This window comes from Taudactylus pleione, unplaced genomic scaffold, assembly GCF_031769625.1.
Source record: "Taudactylus pleione unplaced genomic scaffold, aTauple2 ptg000064l, whole genome shotgun sequence".
Taxonomy (NCBI): domain Eukaryota; kingdom Metazoa; phylum Chordata; class Amphibia; order Anura; family Myobatrachidae; genus Taudactylus; species Taudactylus pleione.
Genome location: NW_028284466.1, coordinates 4,026,272 through 4,054,178, shown reverse-complemented (window position 1 = coordinate 4,054,178; position 27,907 = coordinate 4,026,272). Strand labels below are relative to the sequence as shown.

At 42.3% G+C, this 27,907-nt stretch overlaps 1 protein-coding gene and 1 non-coding gene across 2 annotated transcripts; both read left to right on the top strand.

Annotated features, from left to right (window-relative positions):
• The first annotated feature begins 12,600 nt into the window (after positions 1–12,600).
• LOC148534743 (P2R1A-PPP2R2A-interacting phosphatase regulator 1-like) lies at positions 12,601–26,820 on the top strand. The gene is made up of 10 exons (XM_088465845.1): positions 12,601–12,947; positions 13,719–13,797; positions 15,033–15,089; positions 15,916–15,959; positions 16,187–16,241; positions 17,321–17,422; positions 18,568–18,656; positions 20,271–20,335; positions 21,260–21,353; positions 23,524–26,820. The coding sequence occupies exons 1-10, from the start codon at positions 12,856–12,858 to the stop codon at positions 23,666–23,668; spliced, it is 822 nt and encodes a 273-aa protein (XP_088321971.1). The 5' UTR covers positions 12,601–12,855; the 3' UTR covers positions 23,669–26,820.
• LOC148534744 (small nucleolar RNA U109) lies at positions 20,407–20,547 on the top strand. The gene has a single exon (XR_015876933.1). It is a non-coding gene; the product is annotated as a small nucleolar RNA U109 (small nucleolar RNA).
• Positions 26,821–27,907: the final 1,087 nt, after the last annotated feature.

Here is a 27,907-nt window from a genome sequence, read left to right as displayed (position 1 = left end):
TTTTTTTTTACAATGCTATAATTATAAAACTACTGGTTGTACAATAATTTCGATGTACAATGTGTCATTTAAGATCAGTGTTTTATTTGTACTATATTGTACATGTTCTACGTTAGTTTTTCTGGTATTTTGCTTTTTATGTCAGCTATTATACTAAATAAAGAGATGAGCAAAAAATGATGCTGTCTAAAATTTGGTAATTACCTTGCCTCATGGAAGGACTTCCCTGGTACCCTCCTAAACTCAGAGCCTGCTCAAGGAATGTTCGACCAGTGCGGTCGAACAGGGGCGCCACCCCCTAGAGGGCGCACCCCTCTCAACCATCCCGATTTCAGTGGGACAGTCCCGTTTCTCGGGCACTGCCCTGCTGTTCCACCCGCGGTCTGAAGTGTCCTGCCGGTGGTCGGGAGGTTGGGTACCCCCACCACCGCAGCTGTGCGGCGGTGCCGGCCCCGAAGAAGTGGAATGGATGCCGTGCGAATGCATGTGGCATCCATTCAGTGCAAGGAGAGGGCTGGGGGCAGCCCAGCTATTGAAGGAGTGCTGGGCTCGCCCCCAGCCAGATGTTAAATGGGAGGCATGTCATGTGGACACGCCGCCATTTAGTGTCATTTAGGGGGTGTGGCTTATGATAATTAGGCAACACCTCCTTTTCAGACACACACAGCTAAGCCACGCGCAGGGTAAGGAGGCGTCGGAGTCTCTCTCTGCACAGGGCGGGGCTCCTCCTCAAGCCGGCCCTGCCTACTCTTATCTAACGTTTACACTGTTCAAATTGTTGTGTTTCTATTGTAGTTTGGGTCCACATTTAATAATTATGTTTAGCCTGTTATACTAATGTAACATATTTTACAGATTTACTCTTACCTGATGTTTATTTAAACTGAAGAATCTAACCTCCTACATAATGTTAATGCTAACAGTCATTGTGTGTCCGTGGCTTCAGGCCACCCCACCCTTTAAAAATTGATTGTACCTAGTTTATCTTTACCAAGCTAAATCCTTTTAAACAGGGCCTATCACACACTGCGCTTTCCTCTGATAACACCCATAGTTCTAAGATAGATATACACTGTTAACTGTTACTTTCATCCACCATAAGGCACTGCAAAATCATTTTTATAAATAACACTGCACTAGCCCATCCTTAAGACAGATGTGTAATAAAATAGGTAAACTCTGGCTCAATGCGCTTACAATAGCCTTTTTTATGCTGCAAACCTGGGACAGAGCACCTTATTCACAGAATTCTTAAAAAAATGTATCTACCGGTAAGTACCCAAAGGCAAAATTATTATGAAGGGGCTTAATTATCATTATTATTTGCGGGATATTCGCAAATCATAAGAATGTATACACCTAGTGACCGCAGCAGATATCTGTGATATATACTGCAGTCTCCCATTTTCGTTCACAAAAGCAGCCCCCATAGGTTTCTATGGGGGCTGTTTTTAGCTGAATTTGTCAAGCTTCAGAACGTGATGTTTGGCCCTGCCAGCTAATGCCATCTGAAGATCGTGTTAGCCCATTGTAGCCTATGGGTTACATTTTGCAAAAAGCATCGGGAGCAGGATCTGTAGAATCCGTCGCTGTCACTCACCATTAGCGGATGAGTGGTCAGCAGACCATGCATGCTCAGTAGTGCGCCCTGCTCCTAGATCTAGTGAAGGGATTGCCCCTGTCCCTGTGAGTGTATTTTAATACTTTCGGGAGAAACATAATAACTTTAATAATTCTAATCATCAGGTTTAAGACTCGATAATAAATCTGCCCCCTCTCCTTCTGGACCCTCGCAAGTATCAAGAAACGTAACCTCCTTAGCAAATCCTATACCCCATAAGCAGACCATTTACCCACTTTTCAACACCATACAACCTATTTGACCTATTAGATATGATCTTATCGGACCACATAACAACACACAGGGGTATATTTACTAAAGTGAGAGTTTTTAGAAGTGGAGATGTTGCCCATAGCAACCAATCAGATTCTACTTATAATTTCTCTAGTACCTTCTAGAAGATAATAGCTAGTATCTAATTGGTTGCTATGGGCAACATCTCCACTTCTAAAAACCCAAAGTTTAGTAAATATACCCTACAAACTCATACGGGCTGAGATTTGCCCCGTGCCCTGGCCTGAGCAGGTACTGGTTCTCATAAATATTATTTCACCTCACATAATAGCTGCCTATACTGGAATAAATTACATAGAGCAAAATGTCTACTATGCAGCACTGCTGCGTCCAGATTGCCGGCAAGGTACATGGTATTTGGATCAAAAAGTGACAATTGTTGAGTAACAGAAGTTTGTACATGCAGAGCGGAGTAATTGGAGGCTAAAGAAGTACAATATACTAAACATTCATTTTACCAGAGGTAACTTACCAAACCCTTGATGGACTGACCTCAACTCTCGCTTGTCGCGCTTGATGCTCTCTTGTTCCTTTCACTCAATTAATCTGGCTCAGGCTATGTAAACCATGGCGGACACTACTAGCTGATTAATAATGATTGAGATAATTAAGGTTTTGTAGTACTGAAAAAAACCTTGAGGCCAGCTATAAAGTACTACATGTAATCAACAAATACCAGAATATGTAATTTTATCAGTCAAAACAGTTAAGAACTATGTGCTCTTTAATGCTATGTTTAAACATAAATATAAATATATACAGTTGAGACTGCCCTGTCCCTTTAAATATTACACTATATGCAAATTAACTAATTATGACATAACAGCAGAATGTTCATGCTGTCACCTAGGATACTTGATGCAATGTCAAACCACTGCAGTGGGATGTGTGAGATGGTTGTCTAACCGTCTCCACAGCTTCTCATCGCAATGACTCTCCGCAAAGGGATTGCAACCCGATCAGATGTGGATAACTATAGAAACTTCAATTCTTTCAAGTATGTTATTTAGCTTAGTTATATGCTTTAATACTTTAATAATAATAATAATAATAATAATAGTAATAATAATTATATAACAAGTACCATTTAATTGTATAAATTGTTATAATAAACTGACATGTGATATTTATGAATAGTACATAGTACTGGATAAAGGTGCATATTGGATCCCTCATTATATGAAAATACAATGTGAGTGAAAGTACATTGGTTTATTTGTGTTGCCTGTGGATACTGAGATTTAATGATGGTTGTAAATTGGTTCCTATCAATAAATTACAGTTTTAAGAAAAATCTGGTCTTCCCCCTGTAATCTGTGCTACCGGGGACCTTAGGAAGCTACTTTTACATTTTACACCAATATTATTACTGATTATTACTTATTACCATTTTTATATCTCTCTTCCACTAAGATACCACAGGTTCCACGACCTCGGTAAGTAGATATATGACTTACGTCTCTATTAGCTAGTAAATATTTCTTACCCATCTGGTAACTTTTTCTTTAAGTAATTAAGGGGAGATGTATCGAGCCTTGGAGAGAGATACAGTAGAGCAGTTGCCCAAAGCAACCAATCAGCTAACTGCCATTTTTAAAGACTGTGCTAGATAAATGACAGTTAGAAGCAGATTGATTAATTTAGGCAACTTCTCCACTTTATCTCTCTCCAAGGCTTGATACATTTTACCTTTGTGAGTTGGCCTCTGCATCCTCTACAGACATTAGCATGGCTGCACCAACTGCCATTCCATGCTGTGCTTCCGCACGGCCCTTTGGTTTTGACCAATCAGGCCAAGGCTCAAACCAGCTTCTTTATATGATGCATGTAGGTATCAAACACCACATGCTGGGGGCACCCATGAAAACTGGTGCAAATTAAAGCGTCTGTGTAGTCCAAGTAGATCTTAATTTTGACAAATGACATTTGAGAAATGAAAGCAGCTTCACACATGGTACAACCAGGGCCGCCATCAGGGGGGGACTGCCGGGCCTGTAGTCCCGGGCCCGGAGAGAGAGGGGGCCCGGATGTCGGAATTAATGTATTGGTCATTATTATATGGGAAGCCAGGGAGAAGACCTAGCGTTGCGCAGGCAGCATTCCAAATAAGTTGCCAGCCGTGAGCCAATTAAAGCTAGCGGAAGGGCAGCCAATCAGGAGTAGCCGCTCCTGATTGGCTGCTTGCAGAACGACAACCAATCCTGCTCCTGATTGGCTGCTGGTCTGCGAGCCGTGATTGGCTCGCGGTCAGTGCCATATTTGAAGTGCCACAGACACCGACGCTTTCTAGCTGGCTGCCGGTGCATAACTGCACTCCTGCAACCCGGGCCCCCGCTCTCTCCGGACCAGCTGAAGTCAGTAAATAGATAAGTACATAAGTCCTCCTGATGCAGTAGCCTTTCACTGCTCGTCCGCCCCCCCAAATCCAGACAGCCTCCCCTGCCCTCTGCCAGAGTCTGCCTCTGCCCTACTCCTAACGGCCCTCCCTCCCCTGTGCCTCCCCCTACTCCAGCCTTTCCTATCCTGCCCCCCCCCCCCCCCCCCCAATAAGGTTCAGCATTCTCTGTCCTATGCTCTCCCCCAGGGGGGCCCTGCCTATTTTATTAGTACCGGGCCCCACAATTTCTGGTGGCAGCCCTGGGTACAACCATATATAGAATAGAGAAAAGAGGGCACATTGCACAATTCAAAACAAAATGCGGCACAAAAGAGGTCACGTCCCTTTAACTTGAGCCCTTTAACCTGGGCATGCGATGCATCACCAAAGGACAAATTGGTACATTTATAAGGAGAGAAGCCAGATGAGTAGTAAACTAAACTCTGCTTCATTTGCCTCAAAGTCAGTGACGATGACATTGGCAGTGGGAGTTTTTTCACAGAAACAAGATACCTGTTTTTACAGCTTGTCCATTATACAAACATCCCATCTGATGATTAATATATAACACGGAGCCCATTCTGCTGGAAAATACATTGTATAACTAATTGGAGGGGGAGGGGGCAGAAACCTGTACTTTGCCTTGGGCCCCATGGGATTTCAAACAGTCTCTGCCTAGCTTCCCTGTTGTTGGGTTTTCAAAAAACTTTGGAGGTATAACAAGGCATTCACCACTTTCTTTTTACTTGGCCTTTGTTTTTACTATACACTAAGGTGTGTGCTGGTGGGATCATTCAATGTACTGATTCTGAAACTAGGCCTCAACTGGATTGGTAGGTGGCATTCCCAGAAAACGGGAAACAGCTGCACCATAATTACTTCAAAACACGGCACTCAACTATCTGCAGTGCCTGAATGGTGTGGTATGTGACCACACCATTTAAATAAAAGAAAAAACATACATGCTCTGCACTCACCTAATTACACTCCAAACTGTATTTCATTTCAATTCAGGTAATGTTTGTTCCAAAATATTTCAATAATTTGTCAAGCTGCCCAACTCTGTCACAGTCTTCCCTTCTGGCCAGTCCCTACACTCTCACACATGAGAGCTGCTCTGCATCCTTTGTCATCAGGTATCACGCAGGGCTTATATACAAACTATGCTTTTTTCATGCGGTGGCGTAACTAGGGCAGGGCCGCCGGGGCTCGGTACCGGCCCGTCCTAGTTAGCCAGTGTAGTGCAGACCGCACAGGCAGGGGTGCCGGGAGGGGGGGGAGCGGGTACAGATTACCCGGGCCCGGGCATGGCAGGGGGCCCGGGCCGCCACAGCACACCACATTTTGTTTTTAAATCTATTATTTATTTTTGTTAAAGTAACCCTTACTAAACAGCCGAGGGTGGCAGTTCGGGCGGATGGGGGAGTGAGGGATCTCTGTCACACTTGCAGGAGTGCAGCCGCACCGCTGCGGAGCTGATGATCTCGCGAGGCTCTCTCCCATCACCAGCACTCAGACACCAGTGCCAGCCTCCGGGTGGCGGACAGAGACGGGAGAGATTGCAGAAAGGCAGGTGAGTGGTGACCGTAGGGCAGATACTCAGAGTGAGTGAGTAAGGGAGACTGCACTGTGAAGAGAAGAGCCCGAGCGCGCCACTGACTGCCGCACTGTCAGTCGGCACTTATTCCTATATTCATCTGACCTGTGAGTTGGTTGCCTTTATATATGGTATATATTACATATATAATATATCATATTTATATCAAATGTACATATCTCTAGACATGTGTTTTATATATATATATATATATATATATATATATGTGTGTGTGTGTGTGTGTGTGTGTGTGTGTGTGTGTGCGTGTCTACATATATATAGATATATGTATAGCACTGAGGGCCTGTTTCAGACCTGCTCGTGAGCGCACAGCGCTCGCAAGCGGGTCGATGGTCCCCCACTGCGCATGCACAGCTCCGTCACTCCTGGGCTCACTACAAGACGGGGCGGCTGTCGATATTGATTGACAGCTCGCCCCATTTTGTAGGCGGGGAGGGGGGGTGGCTGTGCAAACGGAGGCGTTCCCAAAGGAACGCCTGCCATTTGGGGGCGGCCCCACTGACATCACGAGTGATGTCAGTGGTGAGCTTCCGGCTCTGTTAGAGCCGGAAACTCACTGGGGCTTGTGGCAGACGAGACCCTACCACAAGGGTCTCGTCGCAAGCCCGATGGTCGAGACCATCACCTGGCTGCTTGTAAAAGCTGTGGGTGGTTACCCACAGCTTAGCGAGCGGCCAGGAGGCCGGCTCCAATTTAAAAAAAAGACGCCCTGATTCAGAGCGAGCGTCCGGCTCTGAATCAGGGCCTGAGTGCGGTCGCACTACACATTTACACACACGGTGATGTGTGTGTTTCAGCAGCCAATGAGAGTCAGACAGACTCCCATTGGCTGCTGCTGCTGCGCCCACTGCAAGAGCCGGGCTGGAGCTCACTCATGAGCTCCACCTTCTGGCTCCTGCAGTGGGTGATGGGAGAGACGTCATGACGTCTCTCCCATAATGCAGAGCACGTTAGCCTGGGAGAATTGAGGTGTGAACGGCGGCGGGAGCAGAACCTGGGGCGGGGATTCAGGTAAGTATTTTTTCTTTCTTATTTTTTAACTTGTGTGTCTTTGTCTGCACTATTGGGGGCACTGCATCGGGGGAGGGGGACCTCTACTGGGGGGGGAACTACTACTAGGGGCACTGCATTGGGGGGGACTACTACTGGGGGGCACTACTGGGGGGGACCTCTACTGGGGGCACTACTGGGGGGACTACTACTGTAGCACTGCATCGGGGGACCACTACTGGGGACACTGCATAGGGGGACTACTACTAGGGGCACTATATAAAGGGCACTGCACTGGCGGGACCATTACTATGGGCACTGAATAGGTAGGACCACTACTGGGGGCAATGTATAAGGGGCAGTGGATAGGGGGGATCACTACTGGGGGCCTGCATAAGGCGGACCACTACTGGGGGCAATGTATAAGGGGCACTGGATAGGGGGGATCACTACTGGGGGTCTGCATAAGGCGGACTACTACTGGGGGCACTGTATAAAGAGGCACTACTGGGGGCCTGCATAAGGTGGACCACTACTGAGGGCACTGTATAAGGGGGCCCACAATTGGGGGCACTGTATAAGGGGAACTAATGGTGGGCTGCATAATGGGAACCACTACTGGGGGCTTTGTATAAGGGGCACTACTGGGGGCCTGCATAAGGGGGACCACTACTGGGGGCACTTTATAAGGGAAACTAATGGGGCGCTGCATAAGGGGAGCCACTACTGGGGGTACTGTATAAGGGGCACCACTGGGGGCATGCAAAAGGGGGATCACTCCAGGGGGCAATGCATAGGGGGGACTGTATAAGGTTCACTGCGTTAAGGTGCATATGGAATGGAATGTTCAGAGTGACGAGAAAGGGGTGTGTGTCATGTTGACACGCCCCATTTTTAAGTGGCCATGCCCCTTTTGGCCACGCCCATTTTTGCCGCGCGCACACATGGGGGGGGGCTCCATTTTTCTATTTGCCCTGGGCTCCAAATACCCTAGTTACGCCACTGGCTTACATATAGGAAAATGGGGTGCAAGAGAAAGTGTGCCCACAAAATTGTATTATAAACAACAGGCTTTAGCCACTTAACTGATGATTTTCTGGCAAAACCAGTCAGAGATTGCCAGGTACGCAGAAGAGTCCGTGGAGTCAGAGGAGATTAGTTCTGCGCATGTGTAGTACAAATTTCCTCGTCAAAAAAACAGCGGGGCAGTGCGGTCGCACCTTGTCAGCTGATGTACAGCTGGCTGCATTCAAATACCATATGACCACGTAAGTTAGATGGTTAATCCATAGCACTAAACAATCTGTGGTGCCTGAGGTATGTGACCACACCATTTACATAAATAAAAAATCATACATGCTCTGCACTCACATAAATGCACTCCAAACCGGATTTCATTTAAATTCAGGGAGTGTTTTTTCCAAAATATTGCAATCATTTGTTAAGCTGGCCAACTGCGTCACATATATACAGTACACTCAAAGAACTGCCTTGCCCAATGCCATAAATGAGGAAATGTATCGTGGTTTTGGCTACAGTTCAACCACGGTATATGACACTGGAATAATATTGAAATCGTCACCGACAGTGCGGCCTTTCAAATACCACATCTTGGTAAATATAACCCCTATGTTCTTTGTCAAATAAACTATTTGTCCTTTATTTGGCCAATACCACATATAGCAACAACTATTTAGACTTCTTTAAATTTCACTTGTGACATGGCTACAGTAATCAGTTACAGTATATTTAAATAAATTGTCAAATAAGGTAAGTTGATTATAGGAGCCTATTCCTCTGTCATGTTCATTTGGTTTCATTGGACTTTTCAATTCTGGACTTTTTTTTTGTATAATTTTTAATTCTTATAACTAGTTCCAGGAACAGGAAGGAATCGGTGGAGTTATTTCAGAAATGAATAAGTGTCTGAACACTTGTAAAGAGTATGCAGGGATGCCGATGGGTACTGTTTACTTAGGCCTGGGCCTCTGTAGGGGCATGGGATTGCAAGGGAGGCATAACTGTGCCCACCGCAATGCCACTACCAAGCTCCCCTGGGCATGTGCCAATGCTTTGCAGTTGTGCACATAATAGGTACATGACAAGAGAGTGTCACGCCACCAGAACCTGATGAAAATCTCTTTAGCCCTGAGGGCATGGATACTACTATAAAATATCAATTTATCAAATAGACTAAACACCTTTGGCACTCAGTAAAGAGGTTATATCCTCCATTCGGGGATGGGTACAGGATGCCAGCAGTCTGGATCCCAGCTGTCAGAATCCCGACACCGGTATTCCAACAGGGCTAGCATACTGATACTTGTTGTTTGGTATGCTAACCCTCCCTCTTTGGTGCATAACCCTAACCTCCCCCCCTAGTACCTGAACCTAAGCTGCCCCTCCCCGAACCCTCCCCCTAGTGCCTACTCCTAAACTTAACCCTCCCCCCCGCCCCGCTACTTACATTCTGTATCCCAGCGGTCCAGATGCCGGCATCGGTATTGTGAGAGGTGTCAGGATTCCGGCGCCAGTAATATCAGCGCCAACATCGAGGCCGCCGGCATGCTACTTACTGTATCCCCCTCCATTCAGTATTTAACAAACAGCAGTAAGCTTACCTTACCGCTGTTTGTCACTGTACCACTGATGCCATCTATAGATAGTGTGTTAGGGGTATGATCCTCATTCCTGGAAATGGAGACCCAGCATAGGCCTTCCAGGATTTTCTGAGTCTCTGCTGGGAGAAAAAACAATGCGCATGTGCAGACGCATGAACGCATACATCAGCCTGTCGCAGGATATGGACAAGGGCCCTGATTCAGACCCACTCGCAAGCGGCTGTCCACTCACAAGTGGGTCGATGGTCTGCACTGAGCATGCGCACGACGGAGGGAGCTCCGTCGTGCGCATGCGCCAGACGCGACGAGCGAAGGAAAGTCCTTCGCTCGTTGTGTCTGATCAAAGGGGGCGTGCTGTCGATGTTGATTGACAGCACGCCCCCTTTGGTGGGCATGCCGGGGGCGTGCCTCCCTGACGGGGGCGTTCCCAGGGGAACGCCTACCGTCAGAAGCCGGCCCACTGACATCACTAGTGATGTCAGTGGGAGTGATTTTGGCTCTGATAGAGCCAAAATCACTCCGGGCCTTGCGGTTGAAAACCTCAACCGCAGGCTCCGGCTCGCAGTTTCGATGGTCGCGATGGTCAAGACCATCGCGGCCATCAAACTGCACGCTCGTATAGGCTGTGTATTCGCTCGTATAGGCTCCAGAATTATGGAGGGCGGCCCTCATTCAGAGCGTGCGCTCTGCTCAGAGCGTACGGCTCTGAATGAGGGCCAATGTCAGCAGTCATAATACCGAGATAATGGTTTGGTGCTGTTGTAGGCAGTGGGGTGGAGGTGATGGTTTTGATGAAGTTACATTGATAAATATGCCATATTACATGTTCTGAATCTATTTATATGTTCTGATGTTATGCACATATCTTTATTGTCATCTCTTTTATTCATTCACTCACTTTTTCTTTTTTTCTGTTTATTGAAATTGGCACACTGTCAGGCAGTCAGAGATCGGGGTAGCGTGTATGGTTCCTATGACAACCGCCGGGGAACATGAGGATGACGTCATGCAGGCGCGACAGTTTCCCCGGTCGCGTGCACCCGCTCCGGCTGCTGAAGCTTTTTTGTCACTCTCTCGGTGGGGATATAAGGTAAGTTTTTGTTATCATTCTGTATTGTATATCTTCCTGAGGACGAGGCATCAGTGCCTCGAAATGTCGAAGTAAATCACTAACGAGTATACCGCAGTGCCGTCTGTTGTTTTGCCATACCAGGCATTTCTTAGATCTCCTATATATATATATATATATATATATATATACACATACATACATACATATACACGGTTCAAGAGGTCCAGCACTCCAAAAAACGATACATATCCTGCAGGGGTGCCCGCACAAAAAGGATTGAATATGCAGCTACGGTGCAGCACTCCCTTATGAAAAACCGCACAGACCACCAGGGAAATAAAGGAACGTTTCAGTACTTTAAGTATTATCTGAAGATAGTACTTAAAGTACTGAAACGTTCCTTTATTTCCCTGGTGGTCTGTGTGGTTTTTCGTAAGGGAGTGCTGCACCGTAGCTGCATATATATATATACATACACACACACACAAATGGAGGCACTCACGAGACTGATGTTTCCAAAGTTAAAAGTCCTTTAATCCATAATATATATATGGGCATCTAAATGTTTAAACGTTAGGTGGTCAGGGGGCAAGGCATCATTTTGGCACCCCTAAATCGCTGAAGGTTGTCCCCTCAGGGGCAGGTAAAGTAAACCGCCATAGCACATACCTGGTGCCGGGGTTAAACAGTAGTATTTCAGGGATGTCACCAGCAGGAGCTACACAGTGACAGCCTGGAGCGTACAAGGTTTGCTGGGAATTGTAGTTAGGGAAGCCAATCCTGGGATCTCGATCCTAGGGATCCTGGGATTTAGCCTCAAAGACTCTGGGATTTTAATCCCAGGATTTCGATGTTAGCTAAATGGTGGTTAAGTGTTCTCCGCAGTGCTGTTCTGGCCCAGGCAGTGCTGGGCTCTTCCAGTGGCTCAGATGTGTCGGAGCCAGGCTGTGCTGTGCTACAGATGTCACAAGTAAGAAGAGAAGAGCACCGGGCAAGATGGGGGATTGCTTCTGCTGCTGGTTTTGGAATTAAGGTGATAGCTGATGCCAGGCTCACACCCAGATCGCATTGCAATTGCGATCATTAATAAATGGGGGCCTTAAGATGGGTACACAAGGAACGATGTAGGTAACGATCTGATCTCGTTAGCGATTTCCTTTGAACTCCTGAACACTCCCGGGCAAACGATATTGTGCATACACATGGAACGTTTGTACAAACGATCAAACGATATAGATGGGTCATCGTTAACGATATATCGTTTGGCAGCAAACAACCTCACAATGCATCTTCTGTCCTCCCGTTGGCTGGCACAAAACGGTGGAGGGGAGTGGCCAGGAAAAGTGACGGCAAATCGTTCATCATTCATGACATCGTTCATCGTGTGCACACATGGAACGATGTGTGCCAAATCGTGAGAGACAGGTCGAGATCTTTCTGCACGTTCAAAAGATCAGCGGGAGCACGCATCGGCATCAGTATCATGTTCACACACGGAACTTTTTAAACAATATGTCGTTCCAATCGGTCGAAAACGGCCATATCGTTTTTAAAAAATCATACCGTGTGTGGAGGCCTTTTGTGTAGTATATTTAGAGATATCTGATGTGGTATGTATATATGTATATATACATATATACATACCACATATATATATATATATATATATATATATATATATATATATATATATATATATATATATATATATATACATAGTTAGTAGTGGAGTGAACACAAGAATACAAAAGTCTATTTGTCTTGCAGACACATTGTGATGTGTAACAGAATTGCATTCTATATAATTATAATAATAAAGTGAAGGGTGTGTGACTGTCTGAGGTTACCTCCTGCATGAATCCCATGATTTGTTATTTGTAGTTATATTGGGATGCTAATGTGCCTGTGTGTTGGCACTGGGAGGTGTCGCGCTTATCTGCAGACACAGTGTATTCCATATATTTCCCCGGAGCTCACACACAGTGGCTTCTGACTGCGCATGCGTGCTAGTAGCTGGGTCTCTGCAGGGCTACACTGTGTGTACTGGGCCTGAGCTGTCCCGGGGCCGCCGCGGCCTCATACACAACGAGCGGGGCGGCAGGGGGCGGTCACGGAGAGGACACACCGTCTTCCTTCATACAGCCATGGAGCCGTGAAAGCAGAGCGGAGCGTCCGTCTGCTGTAGCCAGGCCTGAGGCAGGGATGAGCCATTGAGGGCTGAGGAGCCCGCACATCTCCGGGGGCGCAGCGTTAGCACCGACCATGGCTCAGGAGAAGATGGAGCTGGACGTGGAGGTCCCGGGGGATGGGAGCCTAAGGAGGTCCAACAGCGCCCCCCATATAAACGGGCTGAGGTGAGAGGGGAGACTGCTGGGGGTGCAGGATGGGAGGGGGATCCCTGCTGCAGAACATGGTGGGCTGTGCTCATGTGTGGGGGCAGATGTGCAACATACATGTGCATCTACTATCTTCTGTAACTCCTGGCAGGCTCCCTCTGGGTGCAACAGAAGTGGGTGTATTGTGCTCCATGGCAGAAGGATAACTGCACCGTGCACACACCCTCCACCCTGCTGTGTGCAATAATATATGCTGTCAGGTAGACTGGATGGGGAAAGTTGCTCTTTCAATAACAACAATTTGCTTATTTGAATGTGCCTCCACTACTTCCATTAGACACCAGTGTTTGTGTGTGTATATATATATATATTATTATTTATTTTTTTAGATATTTTTCAAATGTTTTTTTTCTGCAAAAGGAATGGGCAGATGTACTTAAATATATATTTTAACGTATTCTAGGCATATTGGAGATGGCACAAACTAGTATGGAAATCTATTGGTCTACCTCCCTCATAATGCAAAGAGAACTGACAATGTTCACAAACTTTTTTGTTGTCATCTAGTTCACATATTGAAATTGCTTCAAGGCTATTTCTAATGACCTTTCATTGCAACTTGTATACAGTCATGTCTACATGCGCGCTACAACCATGCCCCTCTAGTGTAAATATAGGCTCTCTGTTGTGCCCTTAAACATTAAAATGGTTGTCGCAGAATACTAAGGGGTTGAATTAAGATATTAAAGTGTACGTTAATATAACTTCTTATAACTGTCTTTATCTTAGTGATCATGCACAAGTGTTTCAGCCATATGGAGCCCGAGCACGCAGGAACAGTACTACTGTAGTTCATCGGCAAAGTCTGGTAATATAACCTAAACAATGTACACACTACTGGAACAATGTACTCACTAGAAAAAGGTGGTGTTGCTCATAGCAATCAGAATGTTATTGGTCATTGGGAATTACACCACAATTGTTCAGTGCACAGTCTTTCTTTCATATTCCTCTGGTGTCATTCAATTATATTTTTAATTAAGAAACTCATATTAATTACAGTAGCTTTAGATCTATGGTGTTAGTCAATTAACACACCTGTGCTCCACCTAGATGATCTGGAAAACATGCACTGTTATGGTGCATACACACCTGTACGATGTTTGCCCGATTTAGCCAAATTGGGCATATTGTGCAGTGTGTATGCCCAAGTTGCACGTTCCCGCGATATCGTGCGATTGGCTGTGCTGCACAATCACACAATATCACATGTGAGCCAGTACAAGTTAATGAAGGACGGAACAGTGATCGTTCCGTCTTTCATTTCATCTTTTAAGTGTGTACCGGCAATCATGCGATGTCCAGGGTGAAGACAAATCGCCCTGAACATCGGCACGATTGCCGGTTGTTTAGGTGTGTACCCACCCTTAGGGTTCCTTGAGGACCTGGTTTGAGAAACACTGGTTTAGATCATGTGTTTTGATAAAAACGGGAACATGTTCAGCTGCAGAAGCCAAGAGGTGTATGCATCTATAAAGAAACTAGTCTAAGGACAGAGAGAAATACCAAGGTTTTCTAATTAATACATAATAAAATATAAATGATCCAACTTTTAAAATATCTTCAATTTGGATAAGCTCTCTGTAACACCCACATACACTAAATGTATGTACAGGTTTAAATTGCCTTATATAAAATTTGGCTACAATGGTAATCCTACATTGGTTTTAACCAATGCTCAAATCTGCACATTGCTGGGATCATTCTGTTTTCGACTCTCCATCCAATATTATTCACACAGGATGCCAAACTGAAATATAGTTACTTGGCGTTTAGGCTCAGCGGTCACAAGGTCCAGTTAGTGCGGTTGGCTTATAATCTCTGTCATGTTCCTGCAACTATTTTCACCACAACTTAGTGATCCATAGGAGATCTTGATTGGGCTTTCACATTTTTTGGACCTGCAAACTCAGATGTTTCTAGATGTATGGGTATTATAAGCAATGATGTCTCTCCCCAGATTGTATTATTTAGTGTATGGGGTAAAATCATACTGTTGTTGTTGGATAATTATAGTTGCTAATGTCTGTCCTCCTCCCACAGATACCTTCATCCTCTCCTATCAGGATTCCAAGCAGCAGACTGTATCAACTGAAAAGGGTAGGAATAAGAATTCTGGGAAGGGAGCAAAATACGGTTTAGATCTAATTGTCTAGAATGACCTACAAAATTTATATTTGTTTGAATCCTAATAATGATTCTAGAATGACAAGTTTAATATTTGTTGCATATATAGTTTTCAAATCCTTAGGATCTTTGAAGAATACTCTATGAAGATATAATATTTTAGAGATAAAGCTGTCAACGTGCAGTAGTAATCTCTTTACTGAAACCAAATATGTAATTTGAAATTATGTTCTCAGATTTAAGGTACAAAAGTGCACATTTAAAATAAAAAAACACACCTACATTCACCTGTAATGATAAATTACCCGAATGTGATTGAATTGCAAAATGATAATTGAAAAAAAAATCTATAACATTTTTTTTTTATTTTTTATTGGTGACTGCCCCTTTTTTTATTTGCCCAAATGTATAAGCTCAGGCCTTCTGCTGTATTGTCTTTGCATGTGGCATATTTATGCAATGAAGGAGTAGTGTAATATAAAAAAAACATTGCCCCTGGCACTTTAGATTTTTGTATATAATAGAAAAGCAGTTTATTTCTGTTTACTTGCATTCAGTTTTTTTATTGGTGTTTTTCATTCCCACAAGGGAAGGAGAGAGAATATCTCATTGTGTGTTGTTTGTATTTATAACGGCAGTATGTGAGAGAAATCATCTGCATATTTGCATTTTGAGTCTCTTGCTTGTATGTCATGTAAATCTATCTCTGAAGGGCTTGGTTTCAGCTATGTTAGCCTGATACTGATGGTTTACATGACAATGCTTTGTAACCTCTTCACCCTTGTTTATGTTTATACAGGAGGAAGGAGTGGACTTGATGAATCGTGAAACTGCACGTGAGCGGTGAGTGTCTTTTAGAACTTTTAACCTTAAAAACACTAAAGTTAATTTTACATCTCTATGGGAGCTGTAAGATCCATGGAATGGTAAAATGTCTGATTCCCTCGTGCAATTAGTCCAAGTTCTCCTTCAAGGTTGTAAAAAAAACTTGATGTATCTCTTTTGGATCATTGAGGTGTTTAGTATTATTTCTATTTAATGTAAATACTTGTTTTCTATGATTTGTTTAGAGAGATCCAGACTGCTATGCAGATGAGCCTCTCCTGGGAAGAGAACTTTAGCCTGGTAAGATTAAGATCATTTTGAACATGTAAAAAAAAAATATATATTTTTGTTTTCCATATACACATTGCCAGTATTGACTAGCTATTATACTAATTTGCCTGTTGGTTTACGTGTAGTCACTGTTTTAGCTTGATTCTGAAACTCACTGGCAGACCTTGTGGGGATGAATATGATATAGGCACAGCTAAAGATTTTGTGCATCATTTATATATTCCTTAGAGCAGGGCTGGACAACCTGTGGTGCTCCAGCGTCTGTGTAACTACAAGTCCCAGCATACCCTCCCACCGATCAGTTGGTAAAGCATGCTGGGATTTGTAGTTTTCGCAAGAGCTGGAGAGCTACAGATGGGCAAGGCCTGCCCTAGGATATATTCACATAACTTTAGGTTCCCATATACACTAGGTTTGGATGGCCTGTTGTAGTGACATAATTGACTGCAAATTGCTATTCACATGAGCAGAGGTGGCCACAGGATTTTAAAGGGTATTGCCTCTAATCTCCCGCTACCAGAACCACTGTGAAGTGGTGGGTTTGAAAAGCCGCCACTTAATAAATATACCTCAGTATACGTTGGTGGATAATGGATGATGTTTCTCCGTCAGATACGGGCATTCAGCCATAGCACTCAATGTCATCTCAGATATCACTGTACATGTCTGTGGTCAAATCCTGCAATATTCTGCCTGACTGTCAGTGTGGCCAGCTTTACTTTACATTCACCATTTATTCTTCACCATGTGATCTAGTGACTGTATCACAGTAGATCTTGGTCTTCGTCATAAAATGTAACTTTTGAAAGCTCTTGATTTCCTGAAACTATGTTCAAAAGTCAGTTATGTTTCACTTGAATGTCCTTTGTAAAAGTGAAGATACTATCTGGGGGAATCTGATTGATAATTCTGGGTGACATGCATTTGCAATGTGCTGCTGTGTATAATCTTCTGATTTACTATAAAACAGCAATGCTCATTTTCTGTGCACCCATGAGCTCTATTGCTCTGCATATCACTGAAAATGCTCATATATAATATAATAGACTAGAGCCCCTGCCCTTTTTCATTGTCTTTTTATTTTACAGAGTGATAATGATTTTGACAAATTGGAAAAATCGTCTTCGCCAAAACGCATTGATTTTGCCCCGGTGTCGCCAGCTCCCTCACCTACCAGAGGCATAGGGAAGGTAAGCGGTATATTTGAGTATCTCTATAGTCTTTGCAGATATATATTTTGCAATGCAGGATAGTGATTGGCAGCCTTATGATGCCATGTGATATTTAGCTGAGTTAATCTTGACACACTGTTGTGTATGTAATCATGAGGCAGGTGTCATGGCTTCCAGGCTGCAGGCTAAATGGTGGCGTATTACTGCGTTCCGATTCATTTTCATGCATCAGAACTACAAAGAAACAAGCCTGTTTCATAGGACATTTGTAAGGAGTTAAACAAACTGAACCCTTGGTGCACTAATAAACATAATAATAATAATAATCATCGCAGTGTATAAGTACAAATGGCAGTAGCTCTTCCTGGAGGATCCTTATCAGCACTGGATCTAGAAATCGCAACAACAACAAAAAAAAAAAAGCAGGAGGGTGCTCATATTGTATAATATAGCAGCTCTTCTACATTGTGCTTACTTTTAGAATAATTAAAACAGGCTTAACTGATATATCACAGCAATGACCTAAAAACAAACTCCCAACAGTTTAAGCAGTTGCACCAGATCTGCAACAAATTTGAGCACCAAAAACACCACGAAAGAACATAGTGTAGTATTTTTTAAAAATTTTTAATCGTAAAATGGGATTAAAAACCTGTATATGTGACGGGTTGCATAAAATTAGAATTTTTTTAAAAAAGCAAATAACTGATTTATTTGATTTTTTTTTTTTTTTTCAGATATTGGTGTTTTTTTGGGGGAAATAAAAAAAAAATTTTTTTTTAAGTAAACTTTTTAAATGTTTAAACATTTATTTACATTTTTTTTTTTTTAATTAAAAATCCTATTTAAATCAAATCGTTTAAAAAAAAAAAAAAATCCAATTGTATGCAACCTATTAATAACAAATGTTCATCAAATATAATTCACCAAAGAGGACGAGATGGAGCATACGTCACAACAGCACTGAGTGCTCCAGTTGTGGTAAAACTTCCAATTTTGGCGATGGCAGGATATCATACGAAACGCGTTGGGTTCAAAACTTCTTCAGGGATGTGGTTAATCTAAGGAGATATTTGAGTAGATGGGAAATGTGACTACCATATGTGACAATGTTTACACAGCACATATATTCTTATATCTTTGTCTCTCCTTGTCACCCACAGCAGTGCTTTTCACCATCTCTACAGATGTTTGTGAGTAGTAATGGCTTGCCTCCGAGTCCTATTCCAAGCCCTACACGGCGCTTTACGACGTAAGTATAATATATTTGTGAAACAGTACAGGGAGATGTGGATTTTGTTAATAAGAAGTTCTTTCCCTTCTGAGGAATAGTCGTTTGGTGGGGTTGGATTTAAAGGATATCTCCACAATATCTTTCCTTTTTATGCAGAGGCGAGCGTGGTAACCAAACACAGGCTGGGTTCCTGGGCACCCACACTATTCGCATGAGGACTCTTAAAGGGTGTATTGCACAATGCCAACATTCACAGTGTGGACATGAGTGTCGACATGGTTGTATGTCACCATGTTAAGAATTTTTTTTTTTTTTGTCTAATTCTCTCAGTAACACTGACTTTATGGCAATGTTGCTATGCTGACTGCATACCTTCTCCAGTGGCTTGTGCTATGGTGCCTTCAGACTTCTATTGCGCACGCTCAACATTTCTGTAAGAAAATCTGTATTGCAGATTGCTCGCCAGAGTCAGTGATGTCTCTAAATTCAGCCTGGGCTCACTTGCCATGCTTAGTAAGGTGTGTGGTGGGGTTTTTGTCTATTACTTGCGGAAATCTCTTTTCCTCAGTTTATTAATTAGTTTGTTCATTCATTCTTTACAATTTGCATGGATATACCCTTTATAACTGTGTGGCCTCCTCTTGTAGATCCTTGTCTTCCTTTTTATGTGTGGAGTTGTAATCCCTTTTGTGATTGGGGCCTCCAAAGCTTCTTCTAGAAATCTTTATCACCCTCCATAAGTTTTATTATAGCGGTGTTAATTTTACTGAACTCTGTTTGTATATCAGGACTCTCTCGGGTATATAACTTTCCATATTACATCAAATTTAGGACTTTGTGTCATTGATGTAGTTGGCACCATTTTGGCAGCCATTGTATTAGCTAAGCCAATATTTATGGGCATGTAGTCTTATCTCCTCGCATTATGCATTCCCCAGAGTATTATTTCCACCAATGAAATGATTCCTTCCACTGTGTATGCAATAGATACTGTCTGAGGCCAAGTTATTATAATTACTGCGTGAGTTTGGAATGATGACATTCGTCTATTTGCATTATTAGATGGATTTAAATATAATTGGTAACCAATCGATAATCACAACTGTGCAGTCAGTATTTTTTTTTCTTCCCACTTCTCATGGGTGACAAAATGGAACATTCTGTATCCTGTGTTTTTCTCTTTTAAAGTTGTTTGAAATATATGACAAGGTGTTTCTATAAATTCTCCTGTCATATTTTCTGACTTGTAACCAGGTCATCCTCAAATTTAGTTATGAATCTGGGCAAAGTATCCAATTTACTGTCTTCATAGGTGCTACTATGCATGCAATTTACTATTGACATTTTTTGTTCTAAGTAATGGCATAGATTTTTTTCCAGAGTACATAATCTGTTTAGTGCTAATTAAATTAATGATGATAAATAACTTGGCATACACTCCTGCACAGACCTACGGTGTTACACAAGATGACACAGAAGTAGGGAATCTCCTGCTAAATTTCGTGTGTGTGTGTGTGTGTGTGTGTGTGTGTGTGTTATATTTGAAAATCCTAGATAGTCCTTTCATTTTGAAATTGTGCGTTTTATTTATTTTTTGATGTATTTATATAAAACTCTGCTTTTCTTTTTTAGCAGGAGGAGCCAGAGTCCTATAAACTGTATACGCCCGAGTGCATTTGGTCCCATAAAGAGAAAAGGTACGGCATTACTTGTGCTGAGTGTTCCTTGTATATATGAGCTGTCCTCCAGTACTAACTGTATTATACTTGTGCATGCCGGATGTTACTCTTGTGCCCCGCTCCATGGTGCATCAATGTATCTAGGTCATGCTAGAGAAATCCTATGAGGAGTTATCAGGGCTGCCAGTTATGAAGCACAGACTGAGTGGTAGTATATTACTCCTACACTATCCTGACTCTGTGCCAGCACAATTGTACCGGATGATTGACACGTGCTGTTAGTTCATGTCTCACTTACTGAAGGCACTTTCCCTCTGTCCATGTTATGTTCAGGTCCACTGAAACAAAGCTTCATAGAACTCTGAAAACAGTGCTGACAGTGCACACGAGTGAGTGCTGCATGGTACCAGGGTGTCCTACTGTATTGTGTTCAGCTTTCACTTATTACAGAAATGTGCAAATGTGTATTACAGATATGACCTTCCTCATCTATCCTCCGTGCGCTACGAGGCACGTTACACAGCGGGCATGAGAGCCGCTGGCTCCCATGTAACTTGGCCGGCGCCAGGCGTCTCTTTAGCTGCAATGTGATGCGAATAAGACCCACAAGCAGACCTGCTGATTAAAATGATCTGCAGAAAACAGCCGCTGACACTGTAACGTATGTTCTGTGTGCAGCAGTCTCACACAGAACATACACATGCTCTATATCCTATTAATCAGCGTAGTCTCCTTGTGCGTCTTATTCGCATCTCATTGTGAAAAAGACTCTCGGCATGTGTGCTCGCACAGGACTAGGCGCGCCTAGATGGGCTACTTAATGTGATTGCAGCAGCAACAACTGAGGACACATCTGTATCCTATATGCTGCTTACTAAATACTCTTATTTCTCAGTTTTTGTGTAAACCTCTTTTATTTTTTGTACTCCTTCACTTTTTCAGTTGAAATGGAAATAGAAAGTCAACCAAAGAGATTGTTTCAAGGAACAACTACCATGCTTTCACCGGACATCACGCACCTGTCAGATTTCAGTTGGTAAGAGAGAGATACATTAATAATATAATAATAATATTATTAAGAATTTGTATTACTTTTAATGCACAAATAACACCCTCTTCGCCTTTTATACATTTCTCTGAATTACATAGTCAGCAGCCTCTAGTTTTATGTCAAAACCAATATACTCTAGACCAGGGGTGGCCAATCTAAGGCCCACAAGCCAAATGTGGCATGCAGTGGAAAAAGAACTATAAATAAATATAGTGAAGGGCGCTGTGGCAAGTTACTGCCCCAAGCAGCTGCAAAACAGAGGTAGTCAATCTCCTAAAAAGTACATCAAAAGATATATGCTGAGCCCCCGAGAAATATGCTGTATATAAAATTTAATATGAATCGCATAAGATCAAAGTTAAAAATGAGCAAGTTGAACAAAAAGAATGATATACATATATTCAAACAGCAATAAATAAGTCCTGAAAAGGTCTTTGGCTGGTAAGTGTCCAGCAAAGAAAAAGATGTGGTATTACCGGCTTGTAATGCAGTCTCAAGGGTGTCCTTAATTAGCGATGGTCCCACACTGAGGCTTCCATCCAACGCAAACAATGGATCCTTGTAATTGTACCTTGCCGGTAGCTGGAAATATTGCACTGTATCCTGAGTCCAGGTAATGTCCTAGAAGATTGCTAGGTGCTTGTTTATAAAGTGACAAGTGCCCGAAGAACAGGGGGAGTCCACCTATGCGTTTCACTGCATCCAGGCAGCTTTGTCAACCTTGCGTTGGATGAAAGCCTCAGTGTGGGACCATCGCTAATTAAGGACACCCTTGAGACTGCATTACAAGCCGGTAATACCACACTTTTTTTTCTTTGCTGGACACTTACCATCCAAAGACCTATGTCCGGTGCTTTAATCTATGCTACACAAACAGTGCCTACAGGGTGTAATATGTGCATGCCTTTTCACGACTTCTTTATTGCTGTTTGAATATATATATATACTTTTTTTTTTTCAAATTGCTAATTTTAACATTAATCTTATGTGATTCATATTATTACATTTTATATACACCATATTTATCGAGCGCTGCATATATCTTTTGTTGTACAAATGTGGCCTGCACCCTGTAGACCCGGACTCTGGAGCTCCGGACATCTCTGTCCGGACTATGGAGGTATCTTAGCTCTTTGAGTGTCTGTGTGGGCCAGCAACTACACGTGATGGAGGGCAGTTAGGGGGAACTCTGGGCTGGCACTTAAAGGCAGTGATGAATCTGTGTTTGCACTTAATTGAGGGGGGCTGGACTGTGGTCTGGCACATAATGGGGGGGGGGGGTGGACTCTGGGCTGGCATAAAGGTGGGGGCTCTGGACTGGGATATAAAGACATGAGCTGGCATATAAGGACATTAGAGGGACTCTTTGCTAGCAGATTACATGAGGGGACTGCTAAAATTATAAGGACCTGAGGGAGCTTGGTGAGCTGGGGCATGGCTGAGGGGGGCAGTCTGGCATATAAAGGGATATTAGTGAAAGGTCTCTGTGTGGAATATTACCAGCTGCGAGCATTACGGTGTGGTATATTACCAAATAGGGAATTGCGATGTGACATTGTCTATATGGGGGTATTACGGTGTGGCATATTATCAGTTAGGGCATTACTCTGTGGTATATTACGATTGGGGGCACTATTTTGCATGGCATAATACAAAATTGGGGACAGTGTTGTGTGGCATGTTATGCCTCTTATCACAGGAAGCCAAATTTGAAATCTAAAATCCTTCAAAATACATTTATTTCAAGATTTTTTTTTTGTTAATCTTAGCGTTCCGTAGAATAAGATTCTCATCAAAAATAACGTTGCCTAATTGCTGGGAGGCTAACTGTGAAAAATTTTTTTGTGGCCCTCCGTCCAAAGTCCTTTTCTTAATACGGCACTCCAACAAATTTTGGATGCCCCTGCTGTAGACTAAGCAGTGTCACAAGAATCCTATTTGATCCATTCTAACCAGATTGCTACTTGTACAACTAGAAATTAGAAGCTGAGTATGACCTATTATACAGGCTGTGTACTTCTACATCCCAGCTTTTGTGTTACATATCACTGCCACTTGCGTATTAGAACGTCCAATATATGTAAGTTGTAGATCATTTGGAAATGTTATAACTAATAGTACATTATTCAAATTTCTGACCTGTTTGGTTTTGCAGCATTTCGTCAGACCTTGATAGCAGCAGCAGTATCTGCTCCTCCTCTGACTCTGCGTCCAAAGAGGGCTGTGTCACCGACTCTCCTCTGACCTGTTCCAACTCCTGCTCTTCATTCATATCCCTGGGTGATCTATCGCCCAAGTGACTGCAGTTATACAGCCACTAATTCCCTTCCTCCCCTATTTAAAGACTGTGGAAAGATCATCCAGTACTTTGGCTCCTCTTCCCTACTTAACCCTGTGTAGTATTATTATTATTATTTTTTTTTTTTTCCTTTTTTAAATAAATCCTTTTCGTCTCCCCCCCACCCCCACCCCCACCACCTGCCTGAAGGACTGTTACAGGACTCTGGATGATTGGAGTGGGTCTGTGTATTTTGTGTACAGAATAGTTTGTACAGTACCAGTGTAACTATTGCCTGCTTGTTCCAGGTATTTATGCAAAATATAAATTTTTGCTGTGTTAATTTATTTTTGATGAATATGTGTGTGGTCTGCAAGCATAGACTAAGAATGTAATTTAATTTAGCTCGCCATTAAAGTGGCTTCGTTTGAGGGGCTTAGAAAAATAAATATACCACCCGTACCATTAGTTTATATTAAGTGGACACAAATTCAAGTTTTACCATGAAATCTGTGACCTGAATGTGCTATTTGGTAAGTGACTTGGTACAGGGCTGGCTAACATGCTACCATTTCCCCCCATCCTAAATGTCTCTGCAGTATCTCTTGCATGCTCCCTAGCTTGCCTTCGTAAATCTGCCTCTTCTTTTTAACGTGCTCATGCTGCCTTCATACAATTGAGGCAGCCATTTTGAATATTGGATCAGCCCACAGTATATCTGTAGGTGACGGGCAGATATTTTCAAGCTTGTATCAAGGCTTGTATCTGCCTTCTGTTTGTCTTTTAACTTCTGTCAGTGTTTCTAACTTGGACTAGTATGTAGCCAGTGACATAAAACGAGTTTGATTAAAGCACCAACTTTCTTCACTATTGTAGGAAAACCACTTTCCTCCAGAAAGATTAATTTAAAAAAAAAATAAAAAAAAAATGTATTGCTAAAACATTACTTGAAGTGTTCACCCTCTGACAGACCTATAACATCCTCCTTTTGATGTCCCGGGATTTCGGACTGTCTCATAGACATTGGGATAGTAAGGAAGGTATGTCTCCTACAATCCCTTATCCAGTCTGTAAATTACATGTGACTGAAATTCCCAATACGTCAAACATTTTTTTTTATAGTCTGGCTTAGTGACACCTACTATCCAACATAATCGGCGAAGTGGACTATGGGCTATGTTAACATGTATTTGCTTTACACTGAATGTTAGCGCTGCTTGAAATTTTCAGTATAGCCCTGTGTCACTAACTACAGTCCATAGTTGATAACTTTTTTTCTTTCTTGTTTTCTCCATGTAATTATATTATGTTATTGGGAAGGATCTATATAATAAAGCTTATTCATGATATTTGTGAATATCAATGATGCTGCACTCTAATTGAATTCACTAGGACCATTTGATGCCACTGAGGTGACAGTAAGTCATAGTGTGGGCTCCATGCCTCAGTGATGTCGCTTTCCTAGTGAAGTGATTGCCTGCAGTCACTTGGTACTGTCGCTCAGCCTGTTGCAGAATCTGGCTACATGTCTTTGCTGATCTGTTTCCCTCTGTCCTTGTGTTAGCTTCTGTAAATTCACTTGTGTACAGGCACTATGACATCTGTTTGATGTTTTCTGTGTTCCTGCTGATAAACATGTTGGTGCTGGATGCTATTACATTGTACTAGAACTCTGCAGAAATGTTACTGACTGATGAGATATACATTGTGTAGCTATGTAGGTTACTAATTATAAAACCATTCTCTGCAGCTTGTATAGGAATAGAGTTGAGATGGCTACTTCCTTATGTGGCCAGCCTAAAACTGGTGCACTAGCCAGGATGGGCTTCCAAGAAGTGGGTGATACATAATGGTATTAATAAACTTAATACCAGATACATTCTTTGAACAAAAAACTTTATTTGAGTGGAATGTTATAAAAAAGGGATTATTTTCCCCTTTAATTATTTTATTTTGTTTCCCTCCTGTTCTGGGAATAATTGCATATTCTCTATATGTAATTGTACAAAATTGCATTATATAGTTAACCAAAAGAAGTTTCATATGCAAGAAAGTTTGTCCCCTGTAGTGTAAAAATCTATTTGACATGGATTTTGCTTAAAATTTTTTTTTTTGTTTGTGTGTTCTGCGTTACATTTATATTTATGTAATCCTTGAATCTAAAATGCAAGTAGCTTCATATAATTGAAGTAAGTTGTTGCAATGTGTTTTTTTTTTTGTGTTTTTTTTAATATGTATTTAATTAGACCTTCCCAGTGCTTAGAAGCTGCACAATGAGTCAATTAGGTCACACAGTGACATTTTTCATGTATGAAACTTCCATCCTATTGCTATAGTGACCCGCCACCTTTACGGCATGCTGCAAGAGAGTGGCTGTTTTCTGCATTGTCTATCTGTTGGCAAATCTAACCATAGAACGATGAGGTAGTGTCACATGCGAAGTCCAAAATGTTAAATTTTCTTTGTAAGGGGAGTGAATCTGTTTTATAATGTTTCTCTGCTGAAATTGGCCTTGAGATCGCTTTGGTAGCCTGGCACAGATGGCAACCTTATACTTCTGGCCTATCGACGACTGGGTTGTTTGCTATTTCCTCGGCAAGGAGTTTTACAGAGTGATTGTAATGTACTTTTTATATGGTTAACCTGGCTTTGACCAACATTTCAGTAGCATGTCTCCAATCAACTCCTGCTGTGCCTTATTGCATTCATTGTTTTATCTGGTGGGCAAGATAGTCTTCCAGGTACACAAACCATTCCGTGCCATGGTTGCGTTTTTGTGCTGCTTTTATAAATGCAAATGCCATTTATTCACTTTAGCTTTTTCTGCTAGTAGTGCCAAAATGTAACGTGTGTTTTTAAATAATCACTGTAACCTGTTACTAAGAGTGCAGTGGAAGTCCTTTAAATTTAACTGTGCAAATATTTTTGTATATATATTTTTTGTTTGTTTTTATTTTTGTGCGAGGTTTGGTCCTCTGTAAATTAATAGGAATTGCTAGACTAGTTTTGGCAATTTCCTCATGTCAATTACTGTACAGATTTTCTGGGTTACTGTCACTCATGTTAATTGCCCCTTTACTGTAAGGTATCTGGAGGTATTGTGTATGATTTGTATTGTACAGATCTGTTAAGGCAGTGTCGCCGATTCAACAATAAAAATGTCTGCATATTTAAGTCTTTGTGTATATATTTTTTTTTTCTTGTAATTGTTCTGAAGTATTATATGTAATTTATCTATTCTGTTTTCAAATAGTTTTAAGGTTAGACATGCATGAAATAATACAGATGATGCAGATTTCTTCTTATGCCTGTTTACGGACTGTATCAAGCTCGTATTTGTACTGCTCATGCTCTAAACACATTTAGATCGCTTCTAAACTAAGAAGAGTTGCCTGGCCATCTGCTACAAGTGCTGCGGTGATGGCAGTGGGTTGGGTACGGAATGCCGATGCTCGGGATCCCAGCGTTCAGAATCCCAATGCCAGCATCCAGACAGGATTTAGGATACCGATACCTGTCTGTAGATATCCTAATTCTTAACACCCCCCCCCCCCCCTAGTGCCTAACCCTATCAACTTATCATTGGGATGCTAACGCTGGGATTCTGACAGGTGTTGGCATCCCCACTGTCTGTATTATAACTACATCCCATGGCGGCGCTAGTCAAAATTCTACATTCCCCAACTATAAAGCTTGCCTGCATATTAGGGGAGCAGATGTTCTAAATGAGGGTATGCAGCCCTAACAATAACTTATGTTTGACCACCAAAAAAAGTAAACCCATGTTTTTATTTAGGAAGTGGGGGGTACTTTAGCAGAGGCTGACCCTTCTTTCAGTCTGCATGGACAGAATAATTAATCTGTGTGAAGTTCTCCCACTAGACTGGTGAAGGGCCAGTATCATCCACCAATCGGTGTGTTGCTGGGTATGACACTATAGACACGTTTGTGCACACGCAGATTATTTAGAACTTAATGCAAATTGACCCTTGTGAAAATGCACCGTCTCCAGGTTCTTGATTTCTTGAATACAAACTGGTCTTAAAAACTTTACTGAGGCCTGTATAAAGATTAATAGTCTGCTTTGGCACAAATAAGATTATTTTAACAGGAAAATAAATATTGGCAGCTTTGAAAATCTAACAAGTGTGTCCTGTCTGGTATGGAACCTAATTATTGTTATAACACTTGTAAAGTTTGTATTTGTGAGCACTGCCTACTCCCAGTGTAGTAACTAAGTTCTTACACTGCGTTAAGTAAC

Coding starts and splice junctions, on each gene's coding strand:
- LOC148534743 (XM_088465845.1), top strand. CDS start 12,856: ATGGCTCAGGAGAAGATGGAGCTGGACGTGGAGGTCCCGGGGGATGGG. Junction 15,090..15,915: donor GACTGTATCAACTGAAAAGG/GTAGGAATAAGA, acceptor ATGTTTATACAG/GAGGAAGGAGTGGACTTGAT. Junction 21,354..23,523: donor CACCTGTCAGATTTCAGTTG/GTAAGAGAGAGA, acceptor TTGGTTTTGCAG/CATTTCGTCAGACCTTGATA.